The sequence below is a fragment of the Octopus bimaculoides genome, chromosome 15, assembly GCF_046866305.1.
Source record: "Octopus bimaculoides isolate indiv1 chromosome 15, ASM4686630v1, whole genome shotgun sequence".
In the NCBI taxonomy this organism is placed as follows: Eukaryota; Metazoa; Mollusca; class Cephalopoda; order Octopoda; family Octopodidae; genus Octopus; species Octopus bimaculoides.
Window position 1 is genome coordinate 51759549 of NC_142942.1, and position 19245 is coordinate 51778793.

Here is a 19245-nt window from a genome sequence, read left to right on the forward strand (position 1 = left end):
AACAGTTTTTGAGGGGATGGGGAAGTTGATTACATCGACCACAGTAATCAACTGGCACTTATTTTATCGACCCAGAAAGGGTGGCATTTGAACTCAGAACGTAAAGTTGGAGGAAACGCTGCTTTTTACCTTTCAGCTTTAATCTCTGAAGGCAGTGTTCATTCAATGACTGAAACCTGTAAAAGTTTTTCTTCTATTTTATTTTTAGAAGTAGATTCCTCTTAGGGATGCTGTCTAATCTGTTTCAATACCATTCTGGAGATGCAAGACAACATTCCTTAGCTAAGACAAGTATCCATTCTGTGAAACAAAAATGTCGAAGCAAATCTCGAGAATGAAGTGTTTAATAAAGGGGAAGTAATTAATAAGCATAAAAAGAAGCAGTTACCTCTCGTGTCAGTCATTAAAACACACGCTAATTACACAACATTTTAAAAGAATTTATGGTATAATCGAAGGATTAACAGCACCCATGGCCTTTTTGTAGGGCCTCACAGTGGTGGAGAGAAGGACGAATAAACCACAATCCATGAGGTGTCCTCAAACCAAAAGACCAGTCCTGAATGCTTACAACAGTGTTTTTCTGCAAAAAAACATTCAAGGGCCATGGAAAGGTGTTAAACAAGAAGGAACATTTGTCAGTTTAAAGAGAGAAAAAACAACTTACAAATAAAAAGAAAAGAAAAACAAAAGAAAATGCTAAATATAATGGCAAGTTGGGCAATATTGCTGAGTTTTAGCATGAGTAAATCTTTGATTAATCTGACTGCAGTATGAGACTGAAGGTTTCGGTACTTACTTCCCTGATGTAACATATGTAAGATGATGTTGTTACCTAACAAATAAAGTCACTTCACTTGCAGACATTTCTAGAATGCATTGTTCCATGAGAAAAAAGAATTAATAATAATAATAACAATAATAATGAGAAGAAGAAGAAGAAGAAGAAGAATGCTGATCAAGGTGATGATTTTAAATAGAAATAAGGTTGTATACTTATTGAACAATTCTTTACTAATGGACAGTTTTCTGTAAATGACAAAATCTTTCTTGTATCTTTCAACTAATAACATGAAAGAATTTCTCTTATACAGATGATAAGGCTTTCGCCCAAACCCTTTTATTTGTCACTTTTTACACTGATTATTGATGATAATGATGATGATGGTGGTGGTGATGATGATGTTGATGACAATGACATATCAATAATGCTTCATAAGACCTCAGTACATAACGATGACAACATTCAGTTGTTCAAAGGCAAACAAACCCAATGAGTCAATGAAGTTCTGCAAGGAACCAACTAAAAAAAAAAAGAAAAGAAAAAAAAAGAAAGACAAAAAAAAGGGTTATATTTTATAATAAATGAAAAATGATGTGGGAACAACAGAAATTCGTCTTAGCTTGAAACATGAAATGATTTAGTGGATAATAATTATCACTGGTGTTTTTAGTTTGTAGAAAATAATTTCTTTTTTTTTTTTTTACAATATATTATAACTGCAATTTTGCTGAAGACAATGATCCTAACTGATGTTTTTCTTCTTAAATTCTGAGGACCATTTCAATGATACAATGTTATATCTAAGAAAAAAAAACTTTTTTGAATCTCAAGTAGAGCCAATTTATATTAACAAAAGAGTGTTATTTGAAAATGGAACTAAAGTATTAAAAGCTACCCAAGTACCAAATCAGAAGCCCATTTGAACCCATAAAACATGATGTAGTATTTTTCTACTTCGAACAGCAAATACCCCTTAAGTTTCAACAACTCCTAAATCAATTTGTGATGAATGAAATTTTTAAAAAATTGTTTCGTTTTTTTTTCTTTTTTGTTACTGTAAACACAGTTATACGTTCTAAAGTTTAGAATACAATCAACTAAAACCATTGTTTGGTATGAAATATTAAAAATTATTATTAACTATTCTCTGGAAAATAACATTAGGATATAAATGGAGAATTACACTGGTTGAGAAGGAAGAAGAATTTAAAAAAAAAAAAAGTTAATAGCACATTGCTGTTCTATGAATCAATCCACTGTTAAATGGCTTCTAATAAATCTTGTTGACCAAGAAAGGCAGGACTTATTAGAAAATATACTTAAGACATTTTCATGAGTGAAATAAATTTATAAACTTGTAAATAGTTTTGAAACATGGTTATGAAAATAAGAGGGAGAAAAAAAATGAACGAAAAAGGGGGAAAAATGAAAGAAAAAAAAAATGAAAATAAAAAATCTAAAACAGAATGAAAATAGGAAAAGTTTTCCAGCCACTGAGCTGAAGCACAATGAGGTAGTATAAATTATGAAGCTTCTACTTCCACTGGGCTTCCCAGCAAAACTGAAACCAAATCTTTTAACTCCAGGAACGCTTAATATCTCTGTACAAACACGCACACTAAAAAGTTATTGCGCATAGTCAATTGGTACAGCTTGGTACAGCCTGGTACAGCTTGAATGGAACTGAGGGAGTTCATAAGAACTAACGATGCAACCAGTTCTGCAACAACTGCTCTTTTAGTTTGTTTGTTTGTTTTCTTTTTTTTTTCATTTTCTTACTCTCCCTCTCTTTCTCTCTCCTTCTCTCACTCCCTGTTGACAAATACTCCCGGTTAAGGGTCAACACCCTGAATCATGAGGTCACCAAGACAAATAGCAACACTAGCAGAAGACCAGCAAGCCCGGAGAGAAACCCTCTGTTTGCTCTTGGGCTCAAAACTTGAGTAGCAAACAAGCCTAATTAGATATCATCTTTTTTTTAAGATGGTAGGGTGAGATTTAAGGGAAATTTGGCTGCTATTTCTAGCAGGTCAAGCGACCACATAGAGGCTCCTTTGTTGGCTCATATATTTGTGGGTGTATACATGTGTGTGTGTGTATGTGTGGGTGTGAGGCATGGTGGTCTGCGTACGTATATGCATGGATTATCTAATCATCAAGTTTATTGTTTACTCCAATATTTTCTGGAAGCTTGAATTCACGTCGCACATAGAACAAAATATAGGCTTTACAGCGTGACACAGTCTCTTCATTGCATACTGTGACATTACTGTCATTAAAGTGGTACCAAACACCTGCAAACAAGAAGAACAAAATTAAATTTCAAAAGAAATTCTTAGGGAATCTTACCACCAACTTTTCCCCATTTTTAAAAAATTATAAACATATCTTCAGAATACTAAATATTATAAAGAATAAAACAAAAAATGGACTATATACCTGTTGTAATTTGGTCAGCTATAGTCCGATGATATTTCGGAATTACAATTCCTTCTTCAGATCTTCTAAGAAGATCTGAAGAAGGAATTGTAATTCCGAAATATCATCGGACTATAGATAACCAAATTACAACAGGTATATAGTCCTTTTTTTTTTAGTTTATAGTGCATTGTTGTACCATTGTAAACTTTTTATTCTTTATAAACAATACACAATGCTTCAAGCGAACTACAACACTCTCCTAACTAAATATTATGCTCGAGTCCATACTAACAATTCACTCCAAGTGATTATAAAGCCATCTGTCCATTCATCTTTTCTTTTTTCATGTCAACCTTACTCATTCAAACAGATACACTCTGATGTTTAGCAGAGTGAGCAAACATTTAGTCAAATTTGTTCTGGTTAGGATCACCTTCTCTCTCTCTCTCTCTCTCTCTCTCTCTGTCTCTCTCTCTCTCGGTCAGGTATTATTTACAGTCAAACTTCAGTTTACTAATGCTTCTCATGAAAAGCATGTTGGTTTATAAACAATTTTTTTTAATGTAAAGCATCTCAGGTGATGAATGGTGCCTCGAGTAATGAGCACACAGCCTGGCCACAACAATTGACAACAAGCTGGGTGCATCAGTGGGGGAGGGAGTGTCGGTTGCTGTCTAGCGTTCACTCAGTACACATCCCTGCATAAATTTGCTGTGAATTCTCTTGACTTTCTGATGGCAGAAATAGTTTTGGTTTACTAACATTTCAGGCATTCAGGAATGAATGAAATTCATAAGCTAATGCTCCACTGTATCTGCTCCTGAAACAATATTTTACTACAATGTAGCAAAATATTCACATCATTAAGATGGTAGATGCAATCTCAGAGAAATTTGGCTGCTATTTCTACCAGGATCAATAACTACATACAGTCTCCTTTGTTGATTCATGCAAGCTATGTTGATCACACACACACACACACACACACACACACACACACACACACACTTGGTGAGATTATAATAAATACAGCAAGAAATATTTCCCAAGAAGTGTAGCAATTTACAAAACAGCAATGACTGCATTTATTGAAAAGTTATTTTCAACAATGTTAAATACAAAAGTCCATTTGAATTGCAGAAAGTCATCTCACCTTTGTGAATAGCATATGAAGTATAATGTCCTGAACCAGCACTGACAAATATGGAAAATAAAACAAATGAATTAGATTGTTTTTACTGATTAGATATATTTGAATGATTTAATGTTACAAACAACTACACAACAAATCTTAGATATTTTATATAATTTATACCAATACCATATAAGGAAGCTTACTGAAATTTTTGGAAGTAATGTCTTAGCTATTTTGCTGCACTAAAATTATAAAAACTAATCATCATCATCATCATTTAATGCTCACTGTTTCGTGCTTGTATGGGTCAGACAGAATTTGTTGATGCAGATCCATGACCAGGTGCCCTTGCTGTTACCAACCCTCATGTATTTCAAGTAAGGAATAAACACCACTTATATGATGGTGGTGCTTGTTTACAACCATCACACACGCACACACACACACGACAAGCTTCATTCAGTTTCTACCGACTAAATCCACTTGCAAGGCTTTGGTCAGTCTGACCCATGCCAGCGTGGAAAACGGAAGTTAAATGATGAAGAAATTATGCCAAAACTGAGAACATACAAATGAGATGCGATCCTCCAACTTGTCTTAGACAGCTGTAACACTGAATAAGAACTTACTCAGAGAGGAATGACCCATCCATTCCTTGCCAACACTGAAAGCAGACTGATGAAGATGATGATGAAGATGATGATGATGATGATGATGATGATAAGATCTAACATTCAACGTCAGATGAATCTAAAATAAAATAACAAAACATTCCATAGAAGTTGCTAGTTTGATTGAAAAACCAGGATCAATATTTTTGGTGAAGAATATAATATTGTTTGAAACAGAAATAAGGAATTTTGTTTTAAGATGATAAAAGAATCTGAATAACTTCCCTTCCTTTGAGTGAACAATATTTTTGGAGAGTGGTACCTGTCCACTTGACAATAGGGGTATAATATCAATTAATGAGCATGCCTTTATGGGAAATTCTTCAATTTCTTTATATATATATTTTTTAATCATTAGATGGCAACTTGTTGAAGCACTGTCTTCAAGGATTTTATTTAACCTCAAAGACAAAAGGCAAAAAAAAACAAAAAAACACTAAATTTGAAGAGGAGGCAACCGAGGCAGATTTTTGTTTGATGCATCAACTTTTTGACATCACACACTAACACACACATCCGTTAGACATCAAGACGATTTCTTTCTACCAAATTTAACCACACTAAGGTAGAAGACACTAGTCTATGCTGTCAACTGGAGTGGGACTGAACCAGTCATTACATGGTTGCAAAGGAAACGTTTGCCACACAGCCATGCTAATATGTTATATGATCTGACTAAATCATTTATAAGAAACTGTGGTTTAATCACATATAGATGATGGACAAATCACAAACTATATCTAAACATAGTGACATATCCATAAAAATTATTTAGAAATGTTAACTTGAACCAGAAAAAAAGGAGCAGACGAGCTGGAAGAAAATGGGAAATTTAACTTCTGTTACTAAAATAAAGTTAGTTTATTTATAAATAAAATATCATACATTTGAGAAAAAATAGTAAGAACAATCAAAGTGAAATGTAAGACGAAAATAAAATGCTGCATTTGTAGTCAGTAAACGTGAGATATATAAGGTTATTAAATTTACACAGTTACTAGCAAGGAATTATTTGCAAATTGTATTTTATTATGAAAATAGTTGATAACAACAAAGTTAAAAGAGGGATAAATACAAAGTAACAACATGTTGGATACACATACACTGGAGATAAATATTTTAATGTAAGATAAAACTAAGTGATGATCTAAAAAAAAAAAAACTGCGATAAAGATAATTGTGAGTGAATTTCTGAAATGGTGAAAACTTGTGACATGATTCTAACTAACTAATAGTGGAGATAATATTCACAAAATCAAGAAATAAACTCACCCAGAACCATGGTGGACAATAACAGCAGCTAAATCATAAAGGTTGCTGCCAGAGAAGCTACCTCGTGTCTCATGCTGTAAAAATGACAGTATTCCTGATTAGAAGACTGCAAACAAAACTTTCTTTTTCTTTCTTTTTTTTTTTCAATAGAAATTTTAGGATACATGATTTTAGAAATGGAAGCAAAAAAAAACTGAAAATGTTTTAAGGTGGCTGCCAAAAACTCAAAGGAATTCATGAGTATCCCAAGTAAAAACGTAGAAAAAAATAAAAACACTGAAGAGTGTTAAGTCTTAGACATATTCTTGGATTGTTTCGTACCAAATTCTTATTGCATACACTAATGATTCCCAAAGGGCATGGTGTGAGAGATGGCAAGTATAGCAGGAATATTTCTTGTATACCACTTAGAAGACATTTATTTCATCACAAAAGTTTTTGTGATGAAATAAATGTCTTCTAAGTGGTATACAAGATTAAGACCTGCATCATAACAGATGCATTAAAACAGATCTGAAGAATATGAGTTTTTGGCCACCAAAGACAGTGAGGCTGAACTAGTAAAAAAATTAATTGATTAATTAAAACACACATAACAAACACACTAAATACTGGTGTTGACATGAACGAATGATATTTTGTACATTTTAATCCTGCTTTTTTTGTTTGCTTTTAACAACCCCAGAATTTAATGAGATAAAACAGTTCATTTGAATTTCATTTTAATTTTACTACTAATGACATGTAAAAAGAAAAAAGAAAAAAATGGAAAGCATAATGATGAGGTTGCATTTTAATTTAAATTATTTATCCAATAATTTTTATGTTTTAGAAAAGTTGTTTGAGTCCAAGACAAAAGTAGACTGTACAACTTCTATTCATAAAGACAAGGTGGAAGATAATTTCATGTGATTGAAATGCAGTAGAAAAATAAAAACAAAAAGAAACATTGGCCAGTACTGGGTCAAACAGCATGTATACTAACTTACCAAGTTGTTTAACACATATCGGTTCATATCAAGACCACGTATTGGAAACTCAACAAAAGTCTCAATTTTTAATCTAAACACAGAATTCCACCGAAATCTCTTCAAATGCAAGCATAAAACCTGAATAGAAATAATTATGATAGAATGTTATTGACATCGCACAAAATAAACTAGAAATTAAAGCAATGTAAATAGACAATGAAGAACCTCCCAAATAAAGCTTAATCAGAGTGTTGGGGTTAAACAAGAGGTCACACACACTTGACCTTCAAATAAGGGTTATGTAGTGAGAATGCCAAGTTGTATTTGGGACACTAAATACATATAAACTCTTATGAAATTTCTTACAACAAAAACATCACATACAACACCTATGGCTAAGAGAAAACTGGCTAAACTAGATTCTATTACAGTTGTTACAACAACCAACACACAAAATAATTTTAGATATATTTGTAAACATTAAATGATCATGAACTAAATAGAAAAAAAATAACCAGATGGGAACGGAACCTTTATCTCCTGATGCTATTGATTCTAATTATTCCTTAGACTGATTATAATGTTTTATATAGTTTACACTATAGAGCTGGAACCATTCTTCATTACCCTAATATATAGTCTGAACACAATGAGCAGCCTTCTTTGACTAAACACACAATTTTGAATACATTTTTGGAGGCAGGAAATGGTTCTTTGTAATGTTCATTCTTTTCCAAAGACAAATCAACAAAGAAGCTGATGGCCTACAGCACAGATCATATTAATGAAAACCAGCTGCAGTGGTGGTATCACTATATATACAATTGATGTATACTGATGTAATCTTTTAATGAGAGATTAACCCCCTTTTATTCAAGGCAGAAATATACGAGTGGTGACATTCATGCTTACCCCAAGGCGGCTGGCAATGTAACTGAAGTGAAAAGTCTGGAGTTAAGAATAAAACTTCAGCTGCAAACTCATCTTACAAGGAGTCTATTTCTGTTATATGTTGCGTCACTTTACCAGCAAAATTACCAATTCTATCACTTTTTTATTTCGTACCAACATGAAATGTCACTACAATGGGTTGTCAGATAAATGTGTTTTTTTTTCTATTTATTTTAATCCTTTCCAATGTTATTTGAATTAACATGAAGAATATCTTTATTGTAATGTTTTATAAGTTCGCTTTTTTTTTTTTTTTTGTATTCTGCAACTTTTATCGTTTTTTTAAATTTGAATAATTTTACCACTTTTCAGACATATGATGATGGAGTGCCAAGAAAAAAAAAAACAAAGAACGAATCTTGTCTGACAACTCAATACCATTTGCTAAGAGATAATTATGATTTCTAACATAAGAGCAAGGTCAAACATTTTGGGAAAAGATAAAGCCAAATATATTGACTCCAGTAACTGATTGGTACTTCTTTATCAACCATTGGAATTGTATTTTCTGAATACAATTTTCATAATAGTACAGACACACAAGCAGAAATAATTTAGATACAATAAAGTCTCTAGATGCGAACAAATTAGAAATAAGCTGCAGCTTAACAAAATGTGTAGAATTAAGAAATAAAATTGACTTATTACCAACAATTAGAACAAGACAACAATCACCATTTTAAAACATATCTGAATAAGCAGAAGGAAATAAAACAATGAATAAATAACAGAATCCATTTACATTTGGTAAACGTCTAATCCAAAATTTTTTGGTTGAATGTTGTTTTTTCTTACAGTTGCTACACATATAAAGTTCTGATTCTTCTAATTCTTCTATATCTGTGAAACTGGTCAAACAATCTGAAGAATTAAATATTAAAAAAAATAAATAAATTCATTAATAAATAATAATAATAATAATAATAATAATAATGGTGGTTTCATAAATAAGAACATGACTGCAAGATTATTGGGAGGAAAGTCAATAATAATAATTGATAGGCACAGGTGTGGCTGTTTGGTAAGAAGTTTGCTTCCCAACCACATGGTTCAGGGTTCAGTCCCATCAAATGATACCCTGGGGAAGACCAAAGCCTTGTGAGTGGACTTAGCAGATGGACACTGAAACCAGCCACCATATATATATCATCATCATCATCAACAACATTTAACATCCATTTTCTATGCTAGCATGGGTTGAATGATTTGACAGGAACTGGCAAGGCCAGGGCTGTGCAAGGTTCCACAGTCTGTTTTGGTTTGGCTTCAACAGCTGGATGCCCTTCCTAATGCAAACCACTTTACAGAGTGTACTGGATGCTTTTTATGTGGCACCATCACCAGTGCTCTTTAGGTGGCACCAGCACCCACACCAATGCTTTTTATGTGGCACTTTGGTTTTAGGATCTCAGTTCTGTTGTGGTGGGCAGGTCTTGTATATGTGTTTTACCGTCTCCTTGCCTTGGCAGTGGATGATAGTTGCAAACAAGTGTCCTTCTGTCTGGCACAGCAATGATTCTGCCAGCTCACATACACAGAGAGAGAGAGAGAGAGAGAGAGATGCAGTAAATCTTATTTGTAACTTCTCACAATATGGAGAAAGAAACTGCTTGTACTCACCGGTTAATTTACACCTTCCTTCACTTTCTTTGGATTTGAGAGCTGTTTTTGAACAATACTGGATTGGAATATCTAATGATAAATCTAGAAAATAAAGTAAAATAAAAAGAAATACTGAGAATAATATCAGTTTATTTACATGTATATTGTCAGTATAAGCCAATCATTCTCAATGGGATTCATAAGGCCTCCTGAGTGGCGAAGCCAAATTTGGAGAAGACCTCAGCCTGAAAACTGAAAAGGAGGACCCTGATACATTTCAAGTGAGCTATGTACAAACCCTTTTTGACATCAAACCCTGAAACCTGAGAAGAGATCCTTAGGGAGCCATGATTGGTATAAATGATATGTTGCATTGTTCATGTGATTAGGATTTCATACAACCAAATAGTTATATCTGTTACCTCTATCTGCAAGTATATATATATATATATATATATATATATATATATATCATCATCATCATCGTTTAACGTCCGCTTTCCATGCTAGCATGGGTTGGACGATTTGACTGAGGACTGGTGAAACCGGATGGCAATACCAGGCTCCAATCTAATATATATATATATATATATATATATATATATATATATAGGAGAGTATTGTAGTTCGCTTGAAGCATTGTGTATTGTTTGTAAAGAATAAAAAGTTTTGAATGGTACAACAATGCACTATAATACAAGCAATGGGCTCTATACCTGTTGTAATTTAGTCATCCATAGTCTGATTTGATATTTCGGAATAAAGGAATATTATTCCGAAATATCATATCAGATTATGGATGACTGAATTACAACAGGTAAGTCATTGTTGTACCATTACCATATTGCACAAAATGCTTAGTGCCATTTCTTCCAGTCTTTCATTCTGAGATTCAAATGTTGCCATGGTTGACTTTGTCTGTCATCCTTCTGTGGTTTATAAAGTAAGTCCTGGTTGAGCACTGAGGTTAATGTAATCGACTACTTCTTCCGCCACAAAATTTCAGGCCTTGTGCTTGTATTATGATTATTATAAGGCGGTGAACAGCAAAATCGTAAGTACACTGGGCATTTTGACTGTCCTTACATTCTGAGTTCAATTTCTGCTGAGGCTGACTTTGCCTTTCAACTTTTCGGGGTCAATAAAATCAGTATCAGTAGTCAATTTGCCCCCTGCCTCTCCTGAAATTGCTGGCCTTGTGCCAAAATATGAAACCAATATTATGATTAACATCATTATCTTTATACTCATCATCATCATCATTGTCATCACTAAATTAAACTAAATATTACAAAAGAAAAGAAAAGAAAGAAAAAAGGATGATTACCAAGAAAAGGGTCGTGTTTTTTAGATTCCATATTACATATCAAACAATTGACCTCATTCTGAAGTAAACCACCGAAAATGGCAGTCACAATTGTACTTTTGCCTTTTGGACCAATAAACGGACTGTTGTCATTTGGGTAGGGTAAAAGAGTGAGTAATTCTGTATGTAGTCTGTCTAATAAGTAGCGCATGAACTCGTGGGCGTCTTGTTGTTGGTAACCTCTGAAATATGGGAAACAGTGATTTGTTCACATTTGGCATTGAAGTGGATTACATTAAATCAGAAGTAGTAGTAGCAATCAGCAGTAGTAGTAGTAGTAGTAGTCAGTAATAAATTTTCACATATTAAGGAAACAATAATCATTATGGAACGGAGAGGCTGGAAGTTACGAAAGCAGTAATTTAGTAACTTGGGGCTGCTCTGAGATTAAAAGGTTTGGATAATTTAACCCTTTAGCATTTAAACCAGTGATATCTGGCCCTAATATTCTACTTGTTTTATGTTCAAGCCAGCCAGATCCAGCCTTTCACACCCACCCAACAATGTTATTCTAAAAATAAAAAAAATCACATCATCGAAATCTAGAACCTTTGAGATAATGCATGATTAATCCAAAACATGAATAAATAAGTATTACATTTGACAGTAATCTGAATGCTAAAGCTTTAATGACCAATAGAATAAGATAAACCATCATCATCGTTTAACATCCACTTTCCATGCTGGCATGGGTTGGATGGTTTGATTGAGGACTGGCAAGCCAGGAGGCTGCACCAAACTCCAATCTGATTATGCATCAATATATTATACAAACAAGTGCTAATTAATGGAATGTTTGGAATATGTATAAATCTTTTAACTTTTGCTTGTTCAGTCATTAGACTGCAGCCATGCTGGGGTACTGCCTTGAAAAGTTACAGGGATGTAAACAAACCAACACTGTTTGTCAAGCAAAGTAGTGGGGGACAAACAGGCACAAAGACACACACACATGACAGGCTTCTCTCAGATTCTGTCTACCAAATCCACCCACAAAGCTTTGGTCGGCCCAAGGCTCTAGTAGAAGACACTTGCCTAAGGTGTCACAACAGTGGAACTGAACCCAGAACCATGTGGTTGGGAAGCAAACTTCTAACCAGACAGTCGTAAGATTTTAGTGTTTTACTTTTTCAGTAAAAATTACTGCAATAAATCACATCTAAAAGCTTTATTTGTTACTTGAAATTCTTTATTTTAGCACAGAAATCGTAGACCAATAGATTTACCCATTTGTCTTATAAAAATTAATAATATAATGTTAAATATGGCCAGAGTTGATGCCAACTAAATTTGGCCTAAATTGTCCCAGATAAAATCAGACAATTGACAGAAATGTCTTGTAACCTTCGTACATACCTAAATCTGGGTACAACTTGCCAGATCACTGAGAAGAGGGAATCTGGGGATATAGCTGTCTTGGTTCCCTGCCATAAAGCTATCAATGTTTTCCGCAGTTCTTCCACTAAAAGCCTAAAATAGATAGAATAAAAATAAAGACAAAATATGATAAACAAAGGAATAAATAGGATTATATTTCAGAAAGTTTGCCTTTTCCTTAAAGATGAAACAATGATTAATATTAGCAAGAGCAATGTGTTTTGATTGAGTTAATCTGTGATTGACATCAGGTGTTTTATTCTTAGATCTGTACATAAAACCAGGTTGGATTTGAACTAGGGACCTGTATTTTTGAACGATGTATCACAACAGTCTTAACCACTTGGCCAGATTTTCCCAATGAGCTCCTTTTGAGGTCAAGTGGCAGAAATGTCAGAACTTAAGACTAAGTACTTTACAAATATTTAAATTCAGGGTCTCAAGTTCAAATCTAGTAAGGGCTTATTTCACCTTCAAGCAATGCAAGAATCCCAGAGGGAAGCAACAAAAACAAACAGAGAATGAGTAACTTTTTCTAACTGGTCTCAGTCAAACTGTGACCAAACTGGGGCAATTTAGTCAATTTTACCAATCCTAATGATCATTTTAGTATGTGGTACTCATTTTATTGTCCTTAGAATAATAGAAATAGATCTAGGTGGAATTTCAACTCACTTCATAAAAAAAAAAATGTAACCAATACTTGTAAAGTACAATAATTTATAACATATCAAAAAAAATAGTATCAGTCATGCACTGAGATTGATTAAGGCAATAAACATTTATGACCCTGTGTCAAGGTTAGAAAGCGTTATTAATAAGCTTAGAGTTGGTCTGAGTCAACAGTTAATGAGCATAAACAGGAGCATAAACAAACAAGAATAAAGATAAGAGCCAGCTGTTCTGCCCGTATTTCATACACAGAAGAGTATAAACAAGAAATCAACCTTATACTTACACATCTTCCCCATTTTTTGTTCGTTTAGCATAATGACATTTCCTCATTTTGTATACTTGATCTTCCAAAGAAGGTAAACGTTTAATGTAACCACAAAATTCCTCTATATTGCTGCAAGAGACAAACCACAAAACTGTTCAGAAATAAATGGAACCATGTTTTCAATTCTTTTATTCTTTCTTTTTTTCTTTTATTCTTTTATTTGCTTCAGTCCTTTGACTGCGGCCATGCTGGAGCACCGCCTTTAGTTGAGCAAATCAACACCAGGACTCATTCTTTGTAAGCCTAGTACTTATTCTATCAGTCTCCTTTGCTGAACTGCTAAGTTAGAAGGACGTAAACACACCAGCATTGGCTGTCAAGTGTGGGGGGGGGGGGGAACAGACGCACACACACACACACACACACACATATGTGGGAATTATTTTTATTATCATTTCTTTCAGTAACCATGTGATATGAATGCATATTTTCTCATCAAATTTTAATCATCTCTATATTCCCCCTAAACCCTGGTTAAAGGTTAGTTTTAATTATTGATTCTCAACAAACACTGGTATAATTAAGACATATTGGTTATGTTTACCTCGGTCTATTGAACTAAAATTTAACTGCTACTATTTTATCTTTAAAATGAAATCCCAACAAAATGCAAGCAAACATTCTATTGATCATAAATCTTTAAAAATCCAGACAACAAAGAAGTAAAATTTAATTAAAGCACCTTTTAATTTAAAACTATTTTATATAATTCCCAAAATCATCAAATCAAATTAGTGTTTAGTAAAAATATTTTAAACTATTTTTATAAATTGCAATAAATTCTAATCCAATAAGAAGACATAATTAGGACTACTCCAAACCTATTTTGGAGAATTTAACATCTGGAGAGAAGACGATGGTTTGGAAATCAAAGAATTGTGAATTTAACTTTGGTATATTATAGGTGCAGGCATGGCTGTGTGGTTAGGAAGTTTGCTTCCCAACCATGTGGTTTTGTGTTCAGTTCCATTAAGTGAACCATGAGCAATTGTGTTCTACAATAGTCCCAGGTTGAGTGGATTTGGTAGGTGGTAACTGAAAGACATTCGTTGTATGCATACATGTGTATGCATGTACACAAATGTGTGTACACTCATCAGGACATCATATGATGGTTGTAAGCTAATGGTATAGAAGAAGGGAAAGGAAAGGGGATACATCTATAATAAAGAAACAACAAACATAACCAAATGATGATCAGAAAATATTTTTTTACCTGAGTGACTGTAAAACTGCATTCATAAAACATGTGTTCCCCAAATTCCGAAGCCCAGATGATCTTGGATTGGTATCTTTGTCCTTATTATTATAAAAAATAAATAACAAAAATAAATTAAAAAATAAAAATAAATAAATTTAATGCAAATATAAATAATGAAAAAGATTTCGTCTGAGCGTTGAGTCAAAGGTTAATTTTTGGTAAAATCAGTTGCTGAGAGAATATGTGAAGGGAACAATCCTTGTTGCACTTCCTCTAGATGCATAACTTAAATAAACTTATTTGATAAATGGACACCATTTAGGTGTTGCTTTCTAATTTCAAATACATCAAGACTGAATCATCAACACACCTCACACACACGTGCGTGGTGTGTGTGTGCGTGGTGTGTGTGTGTGTGTGTGTGTGTGTGTGTGTGTGTGTGTGTGTGTGTGTGTGTGTGTGTGTGTGTGTGTGTTATATATTGCCTTGTATTGTAGCTAGGGGCTGACCAATACCTTGTGAGTGAATCAGACACAGAGAGAAACTATATAAGGCCTATTACATATCCCACACTCCCCACCTGCAGACTCAGCAAGTACAAAATAAAGAAGAAAAGGAAAAAAAAAGGCATGGCTGTGTGATAAGAAGTCTGTTTCCCAACCACATAATCCTGGATTCAGTTCTGCAGTGTGGCACATTGGGCAAGTCTCTTCTACTATAGTGGAAGAGACGAGTGGATTTCGTAAGTGGAAACTGAAAGAAGTGTGTGTGTGTGTTTGTGTGTGTGTGTGTTTGTGTGTGTGTGTGTTTGTGTGTGTGTGTGACCTCTGCTTGACAACCGGTGTTGATGTGTTTACATCCCAATGACTTAACAGTTTGACAAAGGGACCAATAGTATAAGTAAAAAAAAAAAAGGTACTGGTGTCAATTCATTCAACTAAAACTTTGTCAAGGCAGTGCTCCAGCATGGACACAGTCTAATGACTGAAACAAGGACAAGATACAGGATCAAAGATAGTATGCATTACAGTAATACAAACCAACCCCAGTAGTTGACTGGTATTTTATTTTACAATCCTGGAAGGATGAAAGCTAAAGCTGACATCAGCCAGATTTGAACTCAGAATGGCTGTAACTGAATATAGTAAGTTATTTTGTCCAATGCTCTAAAAATAATGAAATTTGTTGAATTTTCATTAGATAAGCACAAAAAAGAGTTCAAAGTACTGGCAAGAGAGTACTAGCTGAAACATTTCATGACACTCAGTGTTGTTTGCTTCTTCTGTTTGGATGAAAAGAGTACAATGTACTTTAATCTAAGCCAGAATTCTATTACAATTATTATCAGCCAAGCAGTGTGACTTGGCATATATCATACCAGAACTGTGAATTAAGGTTGCTGATGCATGCACAAAACAATTCCCTGACTAATACAATAATACTGCAACTGTCCGCTATGTATTTACATTGCTGACAGCTGGAAAAGTGTTGAGCTACAAGTTGAAGGAAACTGATGTCAAAATCATGAAATACAATATTTTACTTCAATATCTACAAACAGCACCACGATACTGTTGTTATTAGATATACTTGTATATACACAATTATATTGTGTGCACACACACATACAAAGTATACTTTTTTTTATTCAGTCATTGGGTAGTGGTAGTGCTGGTAAAATGCTTTCAAGTGTTTAGTTGTTGATATTGTCTACCCTGCGACTAATTTCAGGCTGGTACTTATTTTATTGAGCACGGCTTGTCAAAACTACTAAGTTAGGTAACATAAAAGGATGCAACGCAAACAAACACGCACATACAGGGTGGGCTTCTGCACAGTTTCCATCAGCAAAATTCAACACAAAAGGTATGGACCAACCTGAAGCTACAGTAGAAGGCAATGGGATTGAACATGAAACCAGATGGTTGCACATCAATCCACTCAACCACATGGTTATATCTGCACTTACATAAACTTTATAATTACATAAATATAGTCTATACAGTGATTATTAAAGTGTACAACAGAGGCAACAGGTGTATATCTTATACCATCTAGCTATATATATATATATATATATATATATATATATATATATATAATCTTGTTTTAACACAAACAAAGGCATAAATTATTACAAATGGATGGGGACTATGCCAAATATGAAATTATGCTTTATATATATATATATATATATATATATATATATATACACACACACACACACACATATATATTCTTTTACTTGTTTCCATCATTTGACTGTGGCCATGCTGGAGCACCGCCTTTTGAAAAAAGGTTTTTGTGTTTTCATCCAAAACAGAGACAAACACCATTCCTCCATGTGATCGGCTTAAAAAATTGTTAAGATATTAGGATATTTTTCTTCACATGAAACCAATGGTGGCCTTAATACACAAATAAAGAAGTTTTATCCACCAATGCGGTGTTGAGAACATTCTCACTGTTTGTCATTTATATGTGTGTATATATATATACATACATACACATACTTACATACAGAGGGGAGAGAGAAAGAGTGAGAAAGAAAGAGAGAGAGAGAGAGCAAGAAGGAACATAGAAAATGTAGTCAGTATTAATGCATTATATGATTTACATGTGTTTCATGAGATTGGCAGGCATCAATTATGTGAACACAAAACCCAATTACACGAACAAATGCTACAAGACCCACTCCAGCATAATGTGGCAAAAATACAACACACACATTAAAAGAAAGAAAAAAAAAATGAAGAATACTGAAACATGTCATGAAATATATTATACTGCCCAAAATATATGAGAGATTTTTGAATTTGAATTCATTCAATATTGTAACAACTGTCTACTGATGTAGCTGGTTTGGCCTTTATTTATTTATTTATTTCTGGCAAAAAATCGATTGAATCAACAGTAGTGTGTGACTGACATTTTATTTGACTTGATCCTAGAGGGATTTAAAGCCAGGCTATAAAGTGACATCCTAGACTAAATCTAGCAAGGCACATTGCTAATAATCCCAACCCTGTCCTCTACCTATCAACCACTGCCACTGGCACGGTTGCTATTCTTGTCTTCAAAAGAGAAAGAAGTAGACGACTCACCAATTTCATTTTTTTCCTTTTGTTATTTTCAACTGAATCTGTTTGAGAAATTCTTTTAGATTTGTCTCTCAGCCGGCTCTGTGGACTGCATGGGTAGGAAAAAGAGAAATAATTATCACATGTATATTACACGCACACACACACACACACACACACACGTACGTTTCAGAACACGTTTAAATATGTAGAATATCACAACGGTAAACAAAAGATATACATAAAGCACTGATCTTTAACATTTTTGCATATTAAATGTAAGAATGATCACATCAATATTATATATATATATATATATATATATATATATATTAAATATATATTTTTTTTAACCAAAAAATTTGGTAAAAAATATAGTATCTGTTAACAATCTTAGCAGAAAACTCACAGTTGAGTCTTTGAATATATATCAACTTTAAATAGAGCTCAAAATTAATCCATTGAAAATACTTTATTGCAACAACAATTGGACATAGGTCTATTTATTTGTTATTATTATTGTTATTATTGTTATTGTTGTTGCAATAAAGTATTTTCAATGGATTAATTTTTAGCTCTATTTATATATATATATATATATATATATATATATATGCTTCTGAATTTTAGTAGAAAGCCAGCAATTTCTAAAGGAAAGGGGTTATCACTGTTATCTCTATTAGCTTGTATGTTTTTCCCTGCATGTCCCAAACATTTTGGTATATCAGACAAGTGCCATCCAGAAAGTCTAGATACTCTAGCATCTGTTCTTGTAAAAACCATGTGCCTATTCTTTTGGCCTGTGTAGTTTTACACATCTAGTTAATCCCCATCAAGAAGGATATTGGTGACAGACGACCCTGCTGTACTTTATAATTGGATGTCCTTCTTGACACCAACTGTTGAATAATGTTGAACATTGTTAAGAAGGACACCAAGTGTCACAACTGCCCAACTAGTACAAATATGAAGACACACACACTCACATTACAGAAATATGTTTGTTCTTCCAGAGGAGCAAGGAAAGTATGCAGAGATTTAAGTGTAAACACGGCAGAAAAATGAAGGAGGACGAGGGGAAAATATTCGAAGATGATGGAGAGAGAGTCTTGCTTCTTTTATTTTATTATTATTTTATTTTTGGTTTTTACTGGATTAAGCAACAGGAAGACAAAAAAATATAAATACCTGTTCAGTGATTGAAGATGTTTTCGGAGTTTTTCAAGATGTCCTCCTTTAGTATCATTGACCACAAATTCATCACAGACATAACTAATAGAAAGTAAAAACAAGAGAAATATATTTCAGTGGTAATCAATAAAACAAATATTTCCACAGGATCTGAAATAGAGGGAGGGAGGGAGGGAGGGAGGGAGGGAGGGAGGGAGGGAGAGAGAGAGAGAGAGAGAAAGAG

At 33.6% G+C, this 19245-nt stretch overlaps 1 protein-coding gene across 16 annotated transcripts in view; it reads right to left on the reverse strand.

Annotated features, from left to right (window-relative positions):
• Positions 1-996: 996 nt before the first annotated feature.
• The window catches only part of LOC106870813 (ubiquitin carboxyl-terminal hydrolase 3), a 78033-nt gene continuing 59784 nt past the window's right edge, over positions 997-19245 (reverse strand). For 15 of the 16 annotated variants that reach the window (XM_089363969.1, XM_089363966.1, XM_052973339.2 and 12 more), the window contains 12 exons: positions 19020-19103; positions 17856-17940; positions 14767-14849; positions 13509-13619; positions 12530-12643; positions 11135-11355; positions 9826-9909; positions 8948-9066; positions 7273-7392; positions 6284-6357; positions 4359-4399; positions 997-3078 (listed from right to left, as the gene is read on the reverse strand). In XM_089363969.1, coding sequence (XP_089220095.1) covers positions 2933-3078; positions 4359-4399; positions 6284-6357; positions 7273-7392; positions 8948-9066; positions 9826-9909; positions 11135-11355; positions 12530-12643; positions 13509-13619; positions 14767-14849; positions 17856-17940; positions 19020-19103 — 1282 coding nt within the window. In that variant the 3' untranslated portion in view covers positions 997-2932. The remainder of the gene's footprint in view (positions 3079-4358; positions 4400-6283; positions 6358-7272; positions 7393-8947; positions 9067-9825; positions 9910-11134; positions 11356-12529; positions 12644-13508; positions 13620-14766; positions 14850-17855; positions 17941-19019; positions 19104-19245) is intronic. The other variant, XM_014917031.3, reaches the window with a different exon arrangement.